Raw genomic sequence first — 21,651 nt, 5'->3', positions numbered from 1 at the left:
TGTCCATGGACAGGGTTGTACACTCAGGGATCAGTTTCAACTCAGTGCTATTTCCAAGATGGTTTCAAACATGAAATGTCAGTCCAGAAACTTAAAGTGGGGTTGGCAGAATTTAAAGACCCAGCTTTGTTAGCTTGGAAAATCAGTGTGCAAGGGGGTCTTGTAGCACCTTTCAGACTAACTGAATGAAAGAAGCTAATACCAGCATCTTTCTTTCACTTAGGCTCAAAGGTGCTACAAGATTGCTTTCCTTAAAGTCAGGTTGAACTTCTTCATGTTTTCACCTCTCCACTGGCTCCATTTTTTTGCCCCTGCTCTTGCCTCACCTGCCCATTATTACCTACACTTCCTAAAGCCAGCTAAAGCAAATTACCAAGGCATCCTACTGCTGGATACCAGAGATTTGCCCTGATCAAAGGTTCAATAGGTTGTAGCAGACATGATGGGAATGTGGAGCTGATAATAGTAGACATACTTGGAGGGCTGCTTTTATTATATGTCTGTCCCCAGTTTTAGAAGAATGTTAGCTTCTGTACTTAAAGGAAGTATTATTTCCCTACATACACATGCTCAGAGTGATGTTTTTGTTTATGGAGAGAGAACAAGCCAATTTGAAGTCCGCTGCCAACTTAGCATCCTTAAGCGTTGCATCCCAAGTTCTCTTTCATGCTCAGAGGAATAGTTACTTGGGGTGGGGCACAAATTTCTGCTTCCCCAAGTTAAATTTTATTTCACTCTATAAATTTCTGGCATTACAGCACCTTAAAACCTCTGGTGAACATTCAGAAATATATTTTATACATTTGGAAGTTTAAGCATCCAAAGAAAGGGGATAGCAAAGTTACCAAGGGAATGAGAACATAGCAAATTAAGACTTCTAAGTATGAACAGTTTTCGGCATCGCATTCTGCAATGCTAGCAATTTGGGGACTGAAGGAAAATTTCATGGGGGTCAGAATTCTTTTTGGGGATGTAGCAATGCCCTCATTTTGCCTCCACCCCATTCCATTAGTTGTGCCCCACAAGCCACTGTTGTTTTGCTGTCATAAAGCAGAATGCATAGCTGGTAGACTGAGTGTTTATAAGGAAGGGCAACTGGTAGCAGGGATTGGACACATTATCTTTGAAGGATGCAAACTAAAGACTAAACATGCAGACATAGTCGTATGTGAGATGTTTAATTATACAGCAGCCCAAATATTATTGATATTGCTAAAAAAAACTTCTTTATGTTGATATATTGTGTAGTGGTTTTGTTTTTAGTTTTCCTATACTTTATTAATTTGCAAATCATCAAGCAATATGGTTGTTTTAAGTAGGTATTTCTCTTAAACTGATAAAATGAAGCACTTGGCTGAATATATGTATTCAGAATTTTGGGATCTAACAGCTTGGAGAAGGGACAGAGGAACTGAGGTGGTGTTGGTAGCAATATACACTGAGCTGCTGAATTCTTTCTGGCCTTAGGGAAGTCATTTAATTTCTTTTCACCTCTGTCAGGCTGAAGTAGAAATGTTATTTTTTTAAAAAGAAAGAACAGCATCAAAAAAGGAACCAATCCTACTGAAAATTAGGTATTGCCCCAAGTACAGCTATCCTAGATAAAGTTATTTTAAATTATACTTATTAAAAGAAATGTTTGCCCTATTGCACTTAATATATTTCACACACAGCTGCTTACATTGCTGTTGGATTCAGACTAAACAGTGCTGTAGTAACAAGGTGTTCACGTGTCAAAATAAACATGATTGGTACATGGAAGCTCCAGTTCTATCTCAATTCAAGGCTGATTCTTTGACCTTCATTTTCATTAAATTAAATAACACAACTGTTATGTTAAATGTGTGGCAGAGAGTAGTGTGAATGGTTTCATGTTAATTTAAGTCATTGAATAATCCGTTTTAGCAACTCCCTGTTGTCTAACAATCTGCTGCATGATAAATGAGTACATATCATAGTGGTTCTGTGTGATCACCATGTTGGGTTGGTCCAGGTCTAGTAAAATGTATTGAGAAAGAACAAAACTTTTCTGACATAAACTTCTTGCTTGTATGAATGCCAACTGAATAACCTCTCATGGCTTTTCTTTTCCTCGTTTTTAGAACTGAATGTTGTTTTTTTGTGATTTCTTCACAAAACATTCCATTTGATTTAGTTAATTTTGGAATTCATTCATTTTTCAAAGTTAATTTTGTGTGAAGGTATCTGCCCTCTCTTCTATCTCCTATTGCTTATACTTTTGACAGTTTAAAACTAAATAGAATGAATTTACAGACTCTAGACCACTTAATCAGAGCATTGTGCATGCCAACATTAAGAGAGAGAGAGAGAGAGAGAGAGAAGTAGTAGTAGTAGTAAGAAGAAGAAGAAGAAAAAGCCTCCATTGGAGAGACACTTAAAAGTAAGGGCAATATCTGATGAAATTCAAACTACTGTCACTTATGAACAAGCACTGCACATTTTACTACCTGTAACTAAGGGATTTTCTAGTCAAATGTCAAAGACACTTTCCAGGTCTATAGTACTGGACAAGGGCATCATGCATGATAAGCTTCAGAAAGTTCAAACAAAGGGCACCCATATCAAATGAAGAGGAGAATATATAATGCCTTTACGGTTTCTCTGAACTTGAAATCTGGGTCAGAAATTCAGCAGGTTAATTAGGGCCAAACCACATGTGAATTTGTTCATGTAGTTCTGCATGAAAATAGCAGGGCTATTTCTCCCAAGTAATTACCAGCATTGGGTGCCTAGTCCACATCATGCTTTGAAGTGACATAGATACATAACTTCAGAGCACTATGTCTAAATGGCATGACATTTTCAGGGATTTTAGTAGTCAGGTTTATCAGGTCTTGAAAACATTCATAGTAAACTGCCAGTCAATTGGAGAAAGTAAAGTTTAAATTTGAAGTTACAGACTAAGCTTTCTGCATCAAGCAAGGATATGTTTTGGTTTTGTTTTTTTTTAAAGGCAAAGCAAGGGGGGAAACAACTTTGGTCAAATGTTATGGAACAATGCCAATGAGATGGTGGGAGATTTTGGGGTACAAATTGGGCAACTGCATTCCTGATGCACATTGCTAACTGTTTTTGCGATGTCTGCAGTTTGCTGAATTTTTCCGCCACTCCCATTGACTTTTGACACACTGTTAGACTTATTCCTATTATCATATGTCCAATGCAAAGATATAGGTGTTGGTCCATGAAGAGGGAGAAGACTCCACAGTTAGGCAATATGTTTATTAGAGCTAACCAAAATGCCACAGAAAACAAGCTTTTGCATTGAATTCCTCATCAGGATAGGTTGGTACCCAAACATCCCCTTTTGAGAAATGTTGTCACTCCTGTTGAAACTGAAAATTATTTTCTCCTTCTTGAAGGACAACCCTCAAAATTTGTCACAAAATTTAACTGTAGTCAAAATTCACTGTTAACTTAGATTTTAATGAAATACCCATGAATTTTTTTTCTCTCAATTCCTTATATGCTAACCTTGAAGCTCCAAATGGTCATGAAAATTTTGCTTTGATGAAATTTGGTGATTCTCTATGAATTGTCTTTGTGAAAAGCAGTAAGCTTCTTCCAGTACATCTTAAACCAGGGACAGGCATCATCAGCAGATCTGGAAGCCAATTTTCTTTCCTTGGGACTATCCATGGGCAGCACAGAGTGCCAAAGGTGCCCCCCTTAAAAAAATATGCCAGAGTATGCCTGGTGATTTCTAGGAGAGGCAATTTTGTTATAAAATGGATACTTCTGAGATTATGAAGTGTTTGAGGGTGAGGGGGACTGAAAACATGTCAGTATTGCTCCCACACTCACCTAGGCAGCTGTTAGGGGCGAAAATATATTTTTTAAAAAAGAGAGGGCCACACTTTACCCACCTCTGATTTGAGAGGTTTAGGCCTATTTTGCATATGGTGTAGGCAGAACTTTTCTACACTAAAACAAAACAAAATGGCCTAAATCCATAACTTTGAATCAGTGAATTTTATATGCATGTTGATTTGCCATTTGGCGATTGACTCAGTATATCTATTTAGTTTGGGATTCACACTTACAACTGAATTTAAGCGAAGATCTATAAATGTGCCTTTAAAACATCTTTGAGCCTGTAAAGCACAGTGAACTCTCAGCTAAATTTGGTTTCCTATGACCTTCCCCCCCCCCCTTCATTTATCTGTGTTAAGCAGACCATAGGCTAACAAAGATGACTGAGTTGTTGTTTGCACAACTGCTTGAAGTAGAGCACTAGTCTCTCATTTGCTTTCACCCTTTACTACTTAGACAGTGTCAAGAGAACAAGTGGCCTTGGATTTAATATTTTGTGAACCAATGTGCTGGTATATTAAATGAACATTCAGCTAACAGAAACCCAGCAGAGCAGCAAGCCTTTGTGGACATAAAGAACATTGTATTGATCTGCAATGGTCAGGTGTAGTTAATAGTCTGGAATTCCTTTTTTACTGGAATATAGCCATGAAGCAAAACCAGAAGCTATCAGGAGGCCTTTTAGAGGTTGCAAATAGAAAGCATTGCACTTTTGCATAAATTATTGGAAGTTTATATAGCATGTGTGTGTGTTTGTGGATAGAACTGATAAATATAAACACATATACAATAGGTCTGCTGTTATCAGTTCTAACAATCCACAGATTTGAACACTTGTGGATCATCACACCCCATATTATTCAGTGCTACCCTCCGATGCAGATGTGAACTTGTTGCCACCCATTAAATAATACAAGGTGCAACTATCCACATTTTTTCCATCCACAGGGTAGGGGGATCTAAGCCCTGCACATGGGAAGAACCCACAGTATATGCACTAGTGTATACTGTTCTTATTAAACTGAAATATGAATGAAGTCAATGAAATGAAAGGTGTGGAACATGACTTGAAACCAAGGTATTGTTAAGTTTTCCAAATTGATTCAGTTCATGTGCAGATTAATAGCATCAATACATTAGATCAATGTATGAATTTGATACAGTGTGCCCTTTCTTTACGTGGGGGATCTGTTCTGGACCCCCCCCCCCCGTGTAAAAGAAATAACACATAAGCTTGAGCCCCATTGGAAGTAATGGGGCTCGTGCATGCTGCATGGTGCGGCACGCTCAGTGCACGCACACACCATTATTTCTTCCAGGGTGCACAAGGTTTTTTTGTGGTGTGGCTTCCAGCATATGCTGGAAGCTGCACTGTACATATTTGCACAAAAATAAATCCCATGTTGCATGTACCTGGTTATGAGGCTAAAGGCTAAACTGTAATGTAATAAAGCCTGGTCCTAGAATTTTTAATGATGCAATACCAATTCTCTCATTGACTTAATGAGGTGGAAATATATCCATCTGGGGGGCAGAGGGGGTAGGGACAAAATCCATAGTTGGGGAAATAGGTCCAACTGAAGTGCCACAAAAGATTGAGTAAACTTTTGAGACATTTCTTCATCAAGCTAAGTGGTACAAAAGAAGGGGTGCAAGGAAAAACAGAAAATTCCCCAATTAAATCAGATGTTGTGGTCATGAGGTCAACATTTTAGATTTGGTTTTAAAATGAAAATTCCAATCTTCTTTATGGTTGTTTAAATTGAAATAGAATAACTAGTGCAAGATAACTCAATGAACTTCATGGCTGACAGGGATTTGAATCTTCATTCAATTAGTGATGGAAACATAGAAGCTCCAGGCTGTATTGATATACAGACCTATAACATCTATGCACTGTTGGATGCTCTTTCCATTGGTTTATATAATTATAAATCTCCCCTAATTTTGCAATGAAAAGGTGGAGAAAAAAAGACTTTATGAAGCATTTAATAGTGGTATATTTTGGCACAACCCTTACTGTTTAAGGTCAAAAAAGATACTTCTTTTGCCTTGCTTCTAAAATAGATATTGTCACAATAGAATAAATACTTTGCATACACGTCAAGATAGAACTGCTGTGCAAAATTGCCCTCTGTCTTTGTTCTTGAAAATCTAAGAGAGACCTGGTTTCTCTCTAACATTATATTAGTGTGAAATTTGTCCCACAGCACTCTTAGCAATGCATATACAGGGCCTTGAATAGAAAATTAGAGGCTTTCAGTGTCATGCTGCCAGATCTGAACAAATCTTTTTGTCAGTGGTAACTGAAAAAGAAAGAAAAAATATCTGGCATGATAAAATTGGATTCAGGTTCTTAGTGTTTAGTGGAATACACCATCTCTATGATTTTCTGCCGCACCGAGGCTTGTATTGAGAATGAGCAGGTGTCAGCAAGATAGATTAGATAGTTTCTCAACAGGTAATGAGTGGGTTAATAGGTTTTACAAAACAACAGGGTCATCAGCATGGTTGTTAAAGATTTCATTAACTTCAGATGTTTGAATAGGGAGTGGTTTGTGCTTGCTCTGGTTTTTTTGACATATTAGCTTCTAGTTTGCCTCTTGGATATGGTCTTTCCTGTGGTTTATTTGAAACTAAGTGAAGAGTTTTGTTTAGTAAAAGGTAAAGGTAAAGGTTTCCCCTTTGACAAGATTGTCAAGTCATATCTGACTGTAGGGGGCAGTGCTCATCTCTATTACCTAGCCAAAGGAGGCACCATTGTCAAAGATTACCATAGGCCTGTTACAGACTGCCAAAATAAAGCTGCTTCGGGTCTCTTTGAAGGTATGCTGTTTAAATGATGCATGCATCCTAAGAATCCGGAAGCTGCACCAAAGCTGCACCCCAGTGCTTAGGAATTGAGTGTAGCTTTGGCGCAACCTCCGGACTCTTAGGACCCATGCATCATTTAAATAGCATACCTCCAAAGAGACCCGAAGCAGCTTTATTTTGGCAGTCTGTAACAGGCCATAGTTATGTGGCCAGTATGACTGCATGGGACACTGTTATCTTACCACCAAATTAGTACCTATTTATCTACTTGCATTTTTACATGCTTTTGAATTGCTAGCTTGTCAGAAGCTGAGACTAGTGATGGGAGCTCACTCCATCATGCAGCGCTTGGGTAAAATCTCTGCCTTAAACTCTGACAATCTGCTGGCAGTCAGAGAAGACATTGCTAAGCTAGATGGGCAAATAGTATCAACTCCTGATGGGTCTCCACACGGCTAAAGGGGGTTTCATATGTGGTTTTTGTGTACATGGTAATTAAACACTGCAGGAAATATTCAGACTTTAATTATTCTGCAGTTCTTTGACATCTGATTATTACTATTTAAAGCTGTCTCAGACAAGAACAATTCTGTCTTGAACAATTTCACCTGTCTATATGAGTAGTTAGATAGAGAAAAGATATATTTGGGGAGGAGGCCTTTATAAAGCTGAAATTCAACTGTTGTAGAATCACTTACTTCCTGAGATCACATTCTGGAATATATTGAAGAAAGTTCTCATCTAACAGAACAAGCAAGAAATATCAGTCAGATCACAGTTTTCCAACATAACATTTTTTTCTTCATTGTATGTTTTCAAGTAGTTTTAAAAATAACTTATTTTTTTCCTTAAGGAAACAAAACAATTCAGCAGTCACAGTCTTCAGGGATGACAAGAAGACATTTGCCATATGAGACTTATCGTTACATCATTTTCCTCCAAAGCAGAAAGTAGTCCTCCTTTGATTGATGATGCCTTAAAATCCTAGTCTCAAAAAGTAGTGTAAGCATTTGTTACTGTCAGAGTGAAAGCATGCACCCTAATGCTTATTTTTGCACAAGTGTTCTGTTAACTTTTATTCTCCATAGTCTCCCATGCCTCATCTTTTGCCCTTAAATAAAATTTTAGGTAGCTGACATATGTGCTGACTTTGAGAAATATGGTTCAGTTAGGCACTTCTAGATATCTATTTCTCTAAGAGAATTTAATTTTGTTTTTGCTTCCACCCCTCACCTTAGCAAGTAGGTAATTAATCCTAAAAATTGCTTTACTGTCCCTCCTTAAGTGCTGCAGTATATCGTATCACAGCACACAGTGGCTAAAGCAAAAAATGGTAGCCTAACAAGCCAGAGAAACAATATGATTTGGGAGGTATGTAAGAGAGAGGTTTAAATATTCATATGTTTTTTTTTCTCAATGGCAAGGAATAAATACTTTTACAATTTTTCACCTCACTGTGAAAATGTTGTCAAAAATTGTGCAAATTTTGACAACCATTTGCAGTTCAGGACTTATATGAAAAATCAAAATGCAAATGGAAGAGGTTGGGGGGAGGAGGGGTTTTCTCTAGGCATGTGATTTTCAACACAGAAGTTTGTTTGTTTTTCCTGTGTAAAACAACAACAAAACATGCACCAACAATGATCGTTTCCCCCTGTCTAGGAGTCTCCTTATCAAGGGTTTCCATATTTGAGAAACCTGTTTTTTAAAATATTCTTTCCAGTGCTAGTATGAAAGAAATGCTGTCACTAGGGGTAAAAAGCTAATAAAAATGTATTGAGTGTTCATGACCTTTTTCAATAATAATAATAATAATAATAATAATAATAATAATAATAATAATAATTTGTATACCGCCCTATGGGAAACCAATCCGGACGGTTGACAACAGTAAAATATAAAATAATAACAATTAAAAACATTTTATCCCTCCCCCCCCTTAAGACAGTATTAAACAGTATAACATATTAAAAACACAATATCAAAGCATAAAAACAACAATTAAAAACTAAAAACCCTGATATCCCTCTGTTGATCCTCAACCATCACTAAGATGGGGCCATGGGAGGAATGAGGGAATCAGGGAACCTGGGCCGGGATGGTTAATCTGGAAAGGCCTGCCGGAAGAGATCCGTCCTGACCGCTTTTTTAAAGCTGTCTAATGATGTTATCTGACGGATCTCATCTGGCAGGTCGTTCCAGAGTTCGGGGGCAACAGCAGAGAACGCCCTCTGGGAGGTCGCCGCAAGCCTAGATTTTAAAGGCTGCAGTAAGTTCCTCCCAGAGGACCGGAGAGCGCGGGGAGGATTGTACGGGAGGAGGCGGTCCCTGAGATAGCTTTAGAAAACATATCAGTATGAAGAAAACAATACAATTCTGTAATTACCTCAGTAGGTCAACATTTTTGAAATAACGGTTGTTACTATTGTGTGATAAAAAATTCTTTGCCTTTCCACCTCTTATACCAGGAATGTACCATCCTTAAGAGCAGAACTATGTGTTATTAAAAAAAAAACACTAGACTACATACAAAAATATTGCCATTTTATCAAGATTCCCTCCTGCTCTCCAGTAATGTGCAGTAAAACCTTCCAAGCATCTTGTTGTCATTATTGTATGCCATTCCCAGTCCATAGGCCAAATCATTCACAATCAGGGGTATGAGAAGGTTAATTTCAAATTAGATTATTTTAGGACATAAAGTGATCTCCTCTGCATGCTACAGATGAGGAGAGATGAAACCTGACACAAGGATTCAATTTTCAGTGGCAGACTGAGATCTGTCATTATGCTGCAAAGGTTGTCCCTTTCTCAGGGCTGCCAAAATATTTCAGATTTCTGACCACCAGCATCAGGCTTTTAATCACTATTCTTCCCTGAGCCTGTCAACTGTATAATGTGAGCATACTTCAAATAATGTCCAAGTAAAATTTAACAACTCATTTAGTTGTACAGTGGGCCCTTGTTATTTCTACGGTTTGGTTCCAGGACCTCCCATGGATAACAAAATCCATGGATGCTTAAGTCCCATTAAATACAATGGCATAATAAAATGGTGTCCCTTATATAAAATGGAAAAATCAAGGTTTTGCTATTTGGAATTTATATTTTTTAGAGTATTTTCAAGCCATGGATACTTGAATCCATGGATTAAAAAAATCTGTGGATAAGGAGGGCTGACTGTACTTCATAGACACACAATGTGATTATTCTGTAGGACTCAAGGGAAGAAGGAGAGCTGAATAGGTTAGAAATACTGGTTGACTCAGCAAATTTATATGCTTGGGCTGCTAGTTATTTTTTTCAAATATGAACCCCTAGCACAGCTGTGGACATTTCAGTAAACCTCAAGCAGAACACAGATTATTTTAATGAGAATCCTGTGTATATAGTCCATGAACACTCCCTTTTCTTACCATGGATGCTCTTATTCATTCTCCTAAAATTCTATAAATGTTTGAATGTTTGCTGCAGATGTTGAGATTTTTGTAACCATTTGCTCTAAATTCACTTTCCAGAGCTTCCAGGGGTAAGGAGATACTTCTTGAAAAGAGATATATACTTCATTAAGAACACACATGCTTTGAAAGCAAACAGTCCAAATTCAGTTTCTGCTGTCTCCTGTCTCAAAACTCAGATTGCTGCTACCAGTCTAAACAGATTAGAGGTGCATAAATCTGCCCATTTCAGATTTTCTAGTGTGGAACTTTTTAAAGCCCAAATTCATATACATTTTTATATGCATATCTCCTGTATACAGTGCACATGAAAGGAAATTGCACACAAAAATGTAACAAATAGAAGAAACACATATATTACTATATTCAGCCCCTTAATATCTGCTGGGTTTGGTTCCAGGAACCTCTCTCAGTAATAAAATCCATGGATGCTCAAGTCCCATTAAATGCAATGGCATAATAAAATGGTGTCCCTTATATAAGATGGCAAAATCAAGGTTTGCTTTTCGGAATTTATGTTTTTAAAAATATTTTCAAGCTGTGGATGGTTGAATCCATGAGTTAAGATGTCATGGTTATGGGAGGATAACTGTATTGCATATATATTCAAAAATAACAAATATGCACAGCATTATGCATACATTTCTCTATGAATTTCCCGTAATGTTCACATTTTAATCATTTTTATTAACTGCATCAGAAAATTCAGATAGGCATGTAAACTGAAAAGTAATAGTTTGGGAAGTGTGAATTAGGATGGGTCATACTAAAATATGAACCAAACAGTATCTTTCCTATTGCTAGTGTATTCAGTGGTCTCGCTCAATATAATAGTTTCTTATATTTCATATGATTTATCCCATTTATTCGATTTGAAAAAAATCTCAGAGAATGCAGCCGTTAGTGGAAGAGATTAAGAAATAAAGTGAAATACTTAAGCGTCTGGGCTTAATTGCTGCCAAGACACCAATGTTTTCTCTCACCCTCGGAATACATGAAATAATGTGAAATTTCAAAATGTTCATCTGAAAATACACGAAGCATTTTTTCTTCACTCATAATGAACTAGAGTTTCCCCCACACATTTAGACAGATAAATAGATAGATAGATAGATAGATAGATAGATAGATAGATAGATAGATAGATAGACAGACAGACAGACAGACTGACTGACTGACTGACTGACTGACTGACTGACTGACTGACTGACTGACTGACTCACTTCCATTGTGGTCCAATCTTAGAATAATACTTTTCTTAGTAGAAGTTGATTGCTAGTGAGTGAAGTGGTGCAAAGCAAAGAGGGACACACAAAGTGAATAGTGGCAAATGATTTTTTTTAAGAAATGAGAGAACACTCATGAATACTGAAAACATTTTTATCCAATTCTAGATAGATTTACAATGCTGCTGTAAATTGTGTATGATAATTCATTCACTCAAGCATTTATTCTGTATAATAGTCCATTCTTTCTTTCTCTCTCTCTCACACACACAAAAGGTACTTCAGTGTTGATGTTTCTTCATAAATTTGCAATATTAATTTTGGGGAGGCAAAAAGACCCTGAAGAGCAGTATGACTTTTACTTTAATGCAATGAGAACAGTAGTGACTTTTTTGTTTTGTTTTAACATAGAAAGAATGAAAATACTGAAGGGCACTAAATTTCATCTGAAGCGAAATATGAAAAATTATCAGATGAAACATCCTTTTTGAGGTTGTTCGGAGGATAGAGAATTCAAAAGTTTGCACACTATTAGTGGTGAAATTTCAGTTGATCATCATAAAAGTGTTGCCTTGCTATGGATTTTGCATTTTATTTTGTTCTTGTCCATCATTCTTTGTTTTTCTAGCTCCTTTTTCAGGGGAAACCAAAAGCATTTCAGTAAGAATAATTACATTCCACAGGGAGATTTTGTACACGCATACTGTTGTCTATCAAAGCCCTTGCTCTCTGTTTGGCTGTCATTTATTCTGAGGTAAAACTGAGCAGCCATAGAAGCATTACAAGTTTCCTTCTCATGTTATGCTTTGGGTTTTGTTTCTTGTAAGGTTATCACTTTCATTTGAAAAGTCAAGAAAAGGTTTAATCATTTACAGTTTTAGAGATTACATCAGAGAGCAGCTTTTTAATACTGTTATATCTCCTCAAATTACATTGCATAACCAGTTCATAAATTAACCTTCTCACAAATGGGAGTATCTGCAGTTGGTAGAAATTTAGTGCCCCAAAAGAAGCATGAGGATTTGTTGCTGGGAGTCCATAAACCATATCTGGGCTTCCCCTTCTTTTGATAAATGTGATAGGTCCCCAAAACAACCGAGCTATGTCGTCCACCAGCATCCTCTCTTCGTAAACCATTAAAGTGCTGACACATTACCACTTACATCTCCTGTCTTCTAGCAGCTTGGAGTACTACAAAGTACAGCTCCACATGAGATCTGATTCAAGCTTTGAATCCTCATTCCTATTTGATGAAGCTGACTGGAGATAGTATGTGTTCATGTTTTGCAAAGAAGATCAGTGGCTTGTGTCGTGAGTGTCTCTTAGAGCAAAGAAATGCAAGGGCAGGATTGATTGTCCTTCTTAAGGAATGAGATAGGAATAGATGAAGTGACTGGAACAAGAAAACATTAATATTGGATGGTGGAAGAAGAGGAAGCCAAAGTTGGATGGGTAGCTTTCTCTATGATGCCCGCTATGCAGCTCAGTTCTGTATGGAAGATCCTCTTTCTCCTGCATAATGCACATCATCATTATATTTTCTCAGCACCTATTAATCAAAGATAGTTCTTATCAAGTGAAAAATTGTTGTTAGAGTCTTCCACACAGTGCTCATATGTGCCATTGTGCATATATTAAAAAAGAAATAGCTAAAATGGGCATAATTAGGGAGAAAGACAGAAACACACTTTAGTCAATAGGAAAAGGTTGAGTAGTTGTTAAACTGCATAAATGAATGTGCCCATGAGGAGAAATGCATGAAGAAGACAAATGTTACTACCCAATCCAATTTGAAACAATGGATGAAAGAAACTGCAGGAGGGATTTGCAGGATTCAATAACATCAAGTCTGAGTGATTTTCATGTCCCTAGAATACACACACACATGAATCCTGTTAGTAAAGAAGCCTTAGGAGTGCTGAGCAGGCATTGGCTGCAACAGCTTACAAGTCAAATAGTGTTTGAAAATTACTGTAAAGGCTGTTCCTATGTTACCCTAAAAGATGAGAGCAGGCATTGAGGGTCTCCACCAACAGTGCCAATGTCTATTTGAAATTGTGGAGGAAGAATAACTTAAAAGGAGGCCTCCAGGAGGAGGAAAACTTTTGGGATCTTTTCACCTATATGTACACCAATATTAACTGCAGAGAGCACTCCAATGTCGGTGAACAGAAAGGTTTTTTTACCCGGATGGTTGGACAGGAAGGGTGAATAGGAACACATCAGGAGTTGAGGGAAGGGATGATCTCTCACTGGTTTGCAATGGGACTCTCTTTGTCTCTGTCACAAAAGGAAATGTGAAGGGGGCAACAGAGTGAGCAGCACATCTTCTCTGAAGATGCAGCCACAGACAGTGGCATGAAGTCAGGAATAAACTCTTCTAGGACATGGCCACATAGCCTAAAAGTTTAGAAGAAAATTAGCTTAGGCTTACATATTTAGTAGTACACTTCTCTCAAGTTTAGATCCCTTCCTCTCATAATCAAGTCTTTTATAACACCAAATGCCTGGCCCTGACTTGAGCCCTACTTCTCACCTTGGTAGCCTTTTCCCTTGTGCATACCCAGTCCTCTCTTGCAGGCATGGGAGTTCAGCTCTTCAGGCTCATAGGTCCTCTGAGGATCAGGATTCAGATAACAAAGGCTCTAGGTCACTTGAACTCTATCTTGGAATTAAGACATGGATCCAGTTCTTTAGCCAGTAGCTCAGCCAGCTCATTTTGCTCCTTTTAATTTAAAGCTGCCACCACGAGGATGATCAGCCTTATATATGTCAGAGGGATAGTCTTCATGATTAAAATATTCTTCATTCCAGTGGAAAAGAATGTGATCCAGCCACATGTTCGGAGGAGTCCAGGCTTTGTATGGAGTTGTCTTAAACTCTGCAAAACAAGGATTCGTGGTTTTTCCTGGAGTATCCACAGAAATGTGCATTAGTTCATATGTGGCTGTCCATCTGTTTCAGTGGATTTGTATGGCTGTGCTTTTTTGGCAGAAGGAGGATGGCTAGATGCAAAAGATGCAGATTTGCACAGGAAAATAAAGACAATTAACTGTCAATGTGAATGTGTGAAAATCTGCAGCAATGCACATTATACATTAGCCTTGAAAGACCTTCAGAGCTCAGATCTGGGGAAAGATCACTCACCATGAATGTTCAGTGGCATGTTCAGTGGCTTGTCAGGGTAAGTTCTGAGGACCCTAAAATTGTTGAATATTAGATGACTACCAAAGGGTTAATAAAGAGATATTTGTCCACAAAAATCAATACATATTTTTACATTAGTCATACTGGCCCAGCTTAATATAATCCTATGTAAAGAGGTAGATGATAGGCAATATCTTTGTTTAATGTCTGGCCTCTGTGATAATAAACCCTTATGAAATGCACATAGTCACTGCCTATAATGAAAACATACAATCACAGATTCTGTTATTCTTTCTCCCCAATGCTTTGGGAAGTATAAACAAATTTAAGGAAACTATTCCATTGTGTTATGGAAAACTTTCTTAAACAAATACTTAACATACAAGCACTTCTGTCATATTTAATCAGACCAGGCTAAGTCCAATTGCTGTTCCAAGGTAGGATATCTATTGAAACAATGAGAATGTGGTAAATTGATTCTTCTAGAACCTCTTCTGATACTGTGGGCCAACACTAGTTGAGATCCTGTTGAAACTGGATTGATACCCAAATTAAATGTTGGCTTCATCACTTTTAATGTAATTTGAAGGGTCCCCCCCCCCCCGGATATTTTGGGGAAAATACTGGTTCAAAAACCTTGTTTTTGTGCAAAAATCTGTAGCACTCAAAACCCAACACTTTAGACTTCATCACATGAGGAAAATCAGGGGCTTAAAGAGTCTTTATCTTGGGAAAGTCACACAGTTGCATGAATATTTTCACACACATCGTGATTAAAGAGGACTTATCCCAAGAATAACCAGGGAATAATCAGCAACAAATCATTCAGGGTAAAATCCTGTGAATGATTTGTTGCTGGTTATTCTCTGGTTATTTCTGGGATAAGTCCTCTTTAATCACGATGTGTGTAAATATTCATGCAATTGTGTGACTTTCCCAGGATAAAGACTCTTTAAACCCTAGATTTTCCCCTGTATGATAAACTGCTTTGTGGAGAAAATATCACTTTTTGTGTAAAATACATTGCTTTCTCCTCAAAACATGGATTTTCCACAAAACAGAAGTTTTTTGCATAATTGTTTTTTTTTGGGGGGGGGGGGGGGGGGCGGACTCTCAACATCCAAAAATAATAAATGTTCAGAAGCTTTTGCAATTTCCCTCTGCAAGGAGAAAACATTTGACATTTTTCATCTTTGCATACAAACACACACACAAAATGAAAGTTTTAGATGCTACTCTCAGCTTTCTAATCCTGGTTAGGAGATGTTATATCTACATTGTGTTTTTGTATATCTGAGGTCTTTCATATACTACTGCTATTTTTTTTAAATGCAGTGTGATAATGAAATATAAAATACTATTTACTGAAGATAATGATAAATCATGTTTTTTTTAATCTTTAAAAGGCTATGAGCACGACCAGATGCTTCACAATGTAGTAAGAGGTGCTTTTGTTGGTTTCCAGGATCAGTGGTTTTGGCGTGTCAGAAATAACAGGGTGATGGATGGATACCCCATGCAGATTACCTACTTCTGGAGAGGTCTTCCTCCAAGTATTGATGCTGTTTATGAAAACAGTGATGGGAATTTTGTATTCTTTAAAGGTAAGAAAAAAAAACATTTCAGTAAACAGAAAATCAATTCGGAAAAATTTAATACTGTTGCTTTTTTTTGTGTCTGTTTTGGCAATCAATCAATCAATCAATCAATATTTATTGAATAGCCTAGGGTCATCTCAGAATACCTCAAAACATAGTAATACACACAATAACAATCTATAGAAAGTCTATAGAGAGTATAAAAAGATAGAAATAAAATAAAATATTAATAAAATACAATATACAATATAGGTACAATGCAATATGAGTACCTATGAATGCCTTAAAATGCACAACTTATAAACACAGTATACAAATCTAAATAAAAGATAACAAATATGAGCAAAAAGATATAAAAGTGAATGGGTAAAAATAGAGAAGTTAAGACCTTTGAGCAATAATATGTAAAATAATTACAATACGTGGAAATTAAGTGGAAATGTTTTTCAGCAAATGCATAAACTCTTCCCAAGTAGGCTCCTGTTTAACCCAAGATGGAACAGTGCAGTCTGAATTAGTATAAAAACAACCTTTTTGGCTGAAGACTCCCCTTGTACTTCCTAGGGAATGTAGGCTAATTGCAGTTTTTAATATATAGGTATGGATAGTTTCAGTGGTATCACAAACATGCTCAGGCAACTTCTCACAGGACATACTTTCGCCATCCCTGCTTACAGCCTTACAGTAGAGAAGAGGTAGATTGTCTATGAGGTTTTCAGGGTCATTTTCACTCTCTGTAACATTGCCATTGACACCATATGTATCACCAACTCCTCCCCCCCCCCTCCTACCCCCCCCCCCCCCCGCTTGATGGCAAATAGGGACTTGAGACCAGTAAATAACAACTGAGGTTATTCTGAGCTATTTCAAGACAGGGGAGAGAGATCCATTTAGAAACTGGAAGTAATTGAATGGTCTTCCATTATCTTAATAAACGTTATTTGGGCCTGAAGAAGCAAGCCAGAGGATAAGGTGGAGTAACTTTAAACGCCACATTGTATCAACAAGGTTTCCGAGGCTTCTGTGTGCCTCCCTCCAGATCATGCTTTTGGCACGAGGGCATTAGAGAGAGCTTGAAGAGCCTTTGGTACCTCCATGCAGACTATAGCCTTAACTATGGACACTCATGAATTCCATTCAACAATTACGTTGAGGAAATACACATAAAATTGTTCTGCACCCACTATTTCCATGTAATTAAATATAGCACTGTATGGCTGACATCCAGGTTAACTGAAGACCGTATATTCCCATACAAAACTGCTTGTGTTTTGAGTTCTTCTGGGGAAACCCATCTCTGCCCTACTATCCTCTCTGGTGCAAACATAGGAGAGGGCCTTCTCAAAGGTTGCCCCAGACTTTGGAACTTCCTTCCTACGGAGATTAAACTGGCATCCTCTTTCTATCTTTCCACAGGCAAGTTCTCAGCAGATCTTGGAATACTTATTGCTCCATGGGAATGGGCCTTGAATTGTGTGCTCGATTTTCTTTATGCTGTTTTCTTTTTAATGGTTTATTATTTTTAACCATTTTTCATTTTTTCATGTAGTTTGATTACATTTTCAACTTTTGTGTGGTGTTAATTTTTAGCTATGTTTGTTTTAGCTACTTGTGTAAGCTGCCTTGACTTCCACGCTGTTAAGAAGGCAGAGCACTAGGAGTAGGAGTAGTAGTAGTAGCAAAGAAGAGAAGGAAGCATGAAATACAGGACTAATCCAGATGTTGTCTGACCAGTTGTTTAAGAGATTTTGCAGATAGGATAGACATTTGAGTTGAGGGAAGCATTTTGGAAGGAAGTTTACAATTTCCTCTTATTCCTTTACATTTTAAACAAAACCAGCCAACAGTGTCTGTCTGTTGCTTAAAATTTCTGGGAAGAATGGTACAAGGTGGGAATTTAATTTGTGCACAGCCGTCCTACCCTAATGTTTCATTTTCTTCCCTCTTCTAACCAGAGTTACATATTTGAAGTATTAGTTACTTATCTTGCTTACTATGTTGTCTGTGTTACATACTAATTTATTTTCTCCTGACATATAGATTTTAGAGATTTCAGGTGGGCAATGAATTATTAATAAACTTCCTTTTTCATGTAAATGTTCTCCATCATTAAAAAAAATTGCATAAAACCTAGAAACTATGGCATGTGCAATTTTCAGCAGCATTTTGCTCTCTCACACAGTACTTTTCCCATGAGGCATCAGCTGTTTCCTAAAATTAAAGGTCTTAAATATGCATCTAATTTGAGCTTAATGTGAAAATTATACTTTGTGTTGAATAAATACTAGTTTATTGTTACAACCTGATCACTTGGAGTAAAAATGCATGTAGGATATGATTATTTATGAAGGAGGGGTTGATACATAAGGAATATTTGCATGGCTTGGGCCCAGAGTACTTGGAGGACCGCCTCTCCCCATTCAATCTGCCCCGCACTCTCAGGTCAGGTGGGAAAAAACTTTTGAGAGTTCCAAAGACGAGATACGTAGGGACTGCGCACAGGGCTTTCTCTGCGGTGGCCCCGCAGTCTTGGAACTCTCTCCCTGATGAGCTCCGCTCGGCCCCCTCCCTGGAGTCATTTAAGAAAAATCTCAAGACTCACTTATTTTGCCAAGCCTTTCCCCACATGTCCTGACTGACATCTTTCCTGTGTATTGTGTGTTGTTTAGATTTTACTGATTTTAACTGGTTTTAATCATTAGGTATGAATGATGGATTCTTAATGATGTACTTTATTATACGGTTTAATATGGGGGAGTTTTGTGATCAAATTTCTATCTGTAATTTTGTTTTATGCTGTATTGTATTTTATTATCATCTTGTAAACCTCCGTGATCGAAGGAATGGTGGTATATAAATAAATCTCATTCATTCATTCATTCACAACAATAAGGCATCAGGTAAAAGCTGTCTACTTGAACTGTACAAGTTATTATCACTGACTGATTATAGCTGAAATATTTGTGAGGAGGGCAGACAATACAGCTTCATTACTAGAGATGTATGACTCTTCCAGTTTTAATTTCTTTCAACTTATTATTTTTTGTAATCCTTAGTGTGTTTCATCCAATTTCCACAACAGTTGATAACTCTTCAAAAAGAGATATAAATATCTAAATAAATATGCACAAGATTATCTATTTTTGTGCTTTTCTTCTAATATACATTTTCAATGCACATTTGCCACATATATACATTTCTTGCAGTCTATTTTCCTTTATATCATGCTGGTTTGTACAGTTTTATTACTTTGCACATTTTCCTTGGAGAATTACACCACAAAATACACAGTATCAAAAGGAAAATTGCATTCTGGTTGATGTATTGATTTATGAAGTATGAACTAATAAGTTTATATCAAAATGCAAAGTGAATTAAATTGTCCGCCATTTCTGATGAAGACCCCTTACACTTGTAGAGATGCCTTAATATTCAGAAGTGATGAATGGTGGCAGTTGCTGGGGCTTTGCTTCATTTATTTTATTTCAAGGCCAGTGGCCATGCTGGCTGGGAGTTTCTGGGATCTGCAGTCCATAAAAGTAATGTTTCCAGTTCTGGTCTAAGGCAAATAATTTTATACATGGTGACTTCCATGTGGAACCCTGGTTATAAATGTGGTGAAGATCTAACAGTACAGGCTTTGGTGCATCCAACATGCACCAAATGGAGGGCTGAGAAATGGTGCATTGTTGGAGGTCGAGGCAGAGATGCAGCCCCATAGCCTCTGCATGCTTTATCAAACCTTTATGTGAGTAGTATGTGAAGGGGGTTTATTTATTTATTTAATTTATATGCCACAATCTTTTGGAATATGTGTGTGTTCCAACATCAGTACTCTGTTGTCAAAGAAGTCCATTAATAACATCCATGAACAAGTAAGGCAAGGCTTAAGAATGCTTCTGTGTGTAAAGTGTCCTCTTCCCACTTAGAATCAAACGGTTGGAAGGGGCTGCAGGGGCCAACTTGTCCAACCCTCAGCAATGCAGGCATACACAACCAAAAGCATTCCTTAAGGGATGACTCTATAAGTCTGTTTAAAGACTTCTAAAGGCAAAGAGTCCACCACACTCAGTAGCAGTCTATTCCACTGTTAAATAGTTCTTACAGTCAATATGTTTTTCCTAATGGAAAAGCAGGCCCTCTTTTCTCATACAGTCATTTTAATCCAATGGTCCATATTCTAGTCATTGAACTGGGGTGCCCCGAACTGAACAAATATCCCAGATGAGATCTGACCAAAGAAGAATTTAATGGCACTAATACCTCTTGTAAAGGAGTGTTAGCTCAAATAGGGAACAGGAAATACATGACCCTACAGATATTGTTGGACCACAACTCCCATTAACCTCTCTCCACTGACTTGCTCTTTAAGGATGATGGGAGCTCCTGTCCAACAACATCTGAAGGGTCACATTTTGTTCAATACCAGTCATAGACTGTGTCTGATAGAATGGAGATTTGAAAGAAAACTGGACAGAAGGTAGACAAAGGAAAGTCAGCTATTTTATCTAACTCTACATGTCCTTGTGTCTCTGAAGGTGAAGTAACTAATTCTACTCCCCAGTTCAATGTACCCTCATGTATTTATTTCATTTGCATGCTGCCTTTCTCTCAAAAGGGACCCAAGACAACTCAGATAAAACCTTTAAAATTAATAATAATTACAATAAAATTTAAAACAATTAAAATTATTTTAAACAGTATAAAATTACATTAAAATGTACAGATGTTTAAAACCATAACTAAAATACACCTGCTCCATAAAATCACCTTGATATGATTATGTATCTAACGCCTGCTTAAATAAAAATGTCTTGGCTTGCTGATGAAAATCAAACAGGGAGTTGGTCAGCCTACCTTCCAATGGAAGGGCATTCCAAAGGGTGGGAGCAGCCACCAAGAAGGCTCTCTCTCACACCCTCACCAAGCATTTTACATTTGCTAGTAATCCCCACTAAACTCAGTCAGACTTACTTCTAAATAAGGGATTGGGATTGGGCTGCACATCTGCCTAATGGGCTATCAAGCAGCCATCGTCTGCTTCTCATCCAGGTCTGTTTCGTCCTGGTCAATTTATATCTCTGTCTGTATCCTCCTTCATCTCTTTTCTTTACTTTGTCTCTATCTCCAATTCATTTTTACATCACGCAGAAGATCGCTTCAGTCTCTTTTTCGCCTCTTTAATGTCCTCTATTTCTCTCTGCTTCTTCATACACTCTCTCCCTTGCTGTTTTCTTAATGTTTTTCACTCTCCGCTCTTCTGATATGGTTTACCTTGAGGATCTTTCTTTAATAAGTTTGCCAATTGTATTCTATCCCCAGTTGCAAGGTTATAGTTTAAAAAGAGCCTGGCGGGGTTTTGCTGGCTTCAGCCTCTTCTGCGGATGTGGATACCGCCGTCCCTTATGGTCCTGGAGGTTCCACTCTGTCCTGCAAAGGATGGGAGTTAATCCTCCCTTCCTGGGACCCCTGATGGCTCCTCTGAGCTCCCCTTATCGAGGGAGGTAATAGCCGGATTTTTTATGCCTTGATTTTCTGTTGAGACAAGCTATTTGCCCGCAGATAGCTATCACA

At 37.6% G+C, this 21,651-nt stretch overlaps 1 protein-coding gene across 2 annotated transcripts in view; it reads left to right on the top strand.

The window, feature by feature from the left end:
- MMP16 (matrix metallopeptidase 16) overlaps positions 1-21,651 on the top strand; it is a 234,325-nt gene that overhangs the window by 191,213 nt on the left and 21,461 nt on the right. For both annotated transcript variants that reach the window (XM_042465288.1, XM_042465287.1), the window contains one exon: positions 15,945-16,083. In XM_042465288.1, coding sequence (XP_042321222.1) covers positions 15,945-16,083 — 139 coding nt within the window. The remainder of the gene's footprint in view (positions 1-15,944; positions 16,084-21,651) is intronic.

Source organism: Sceloporus undulatus, chromosome 4 (genome assembly GCF_019175285.1).
Source record: "Sceloporus undulatus isolate JIND9_A2432 ecotype Alabama chromosome 4, SceUnd_v1.1, whole genome shotgun sequence".
Taxonomy (NCBI): domain Eukaryota; kingdom Metazoa; phylum Chordata; class Lepidosauria; order Squamata; family Phrynosomatidae; genus Sceloporus; species Sceloporus undulatus.
Note: the sequence above shows the minus strand (reverse complement) of the source record. Positions and strands in the feature narration are given on the sequence as shown.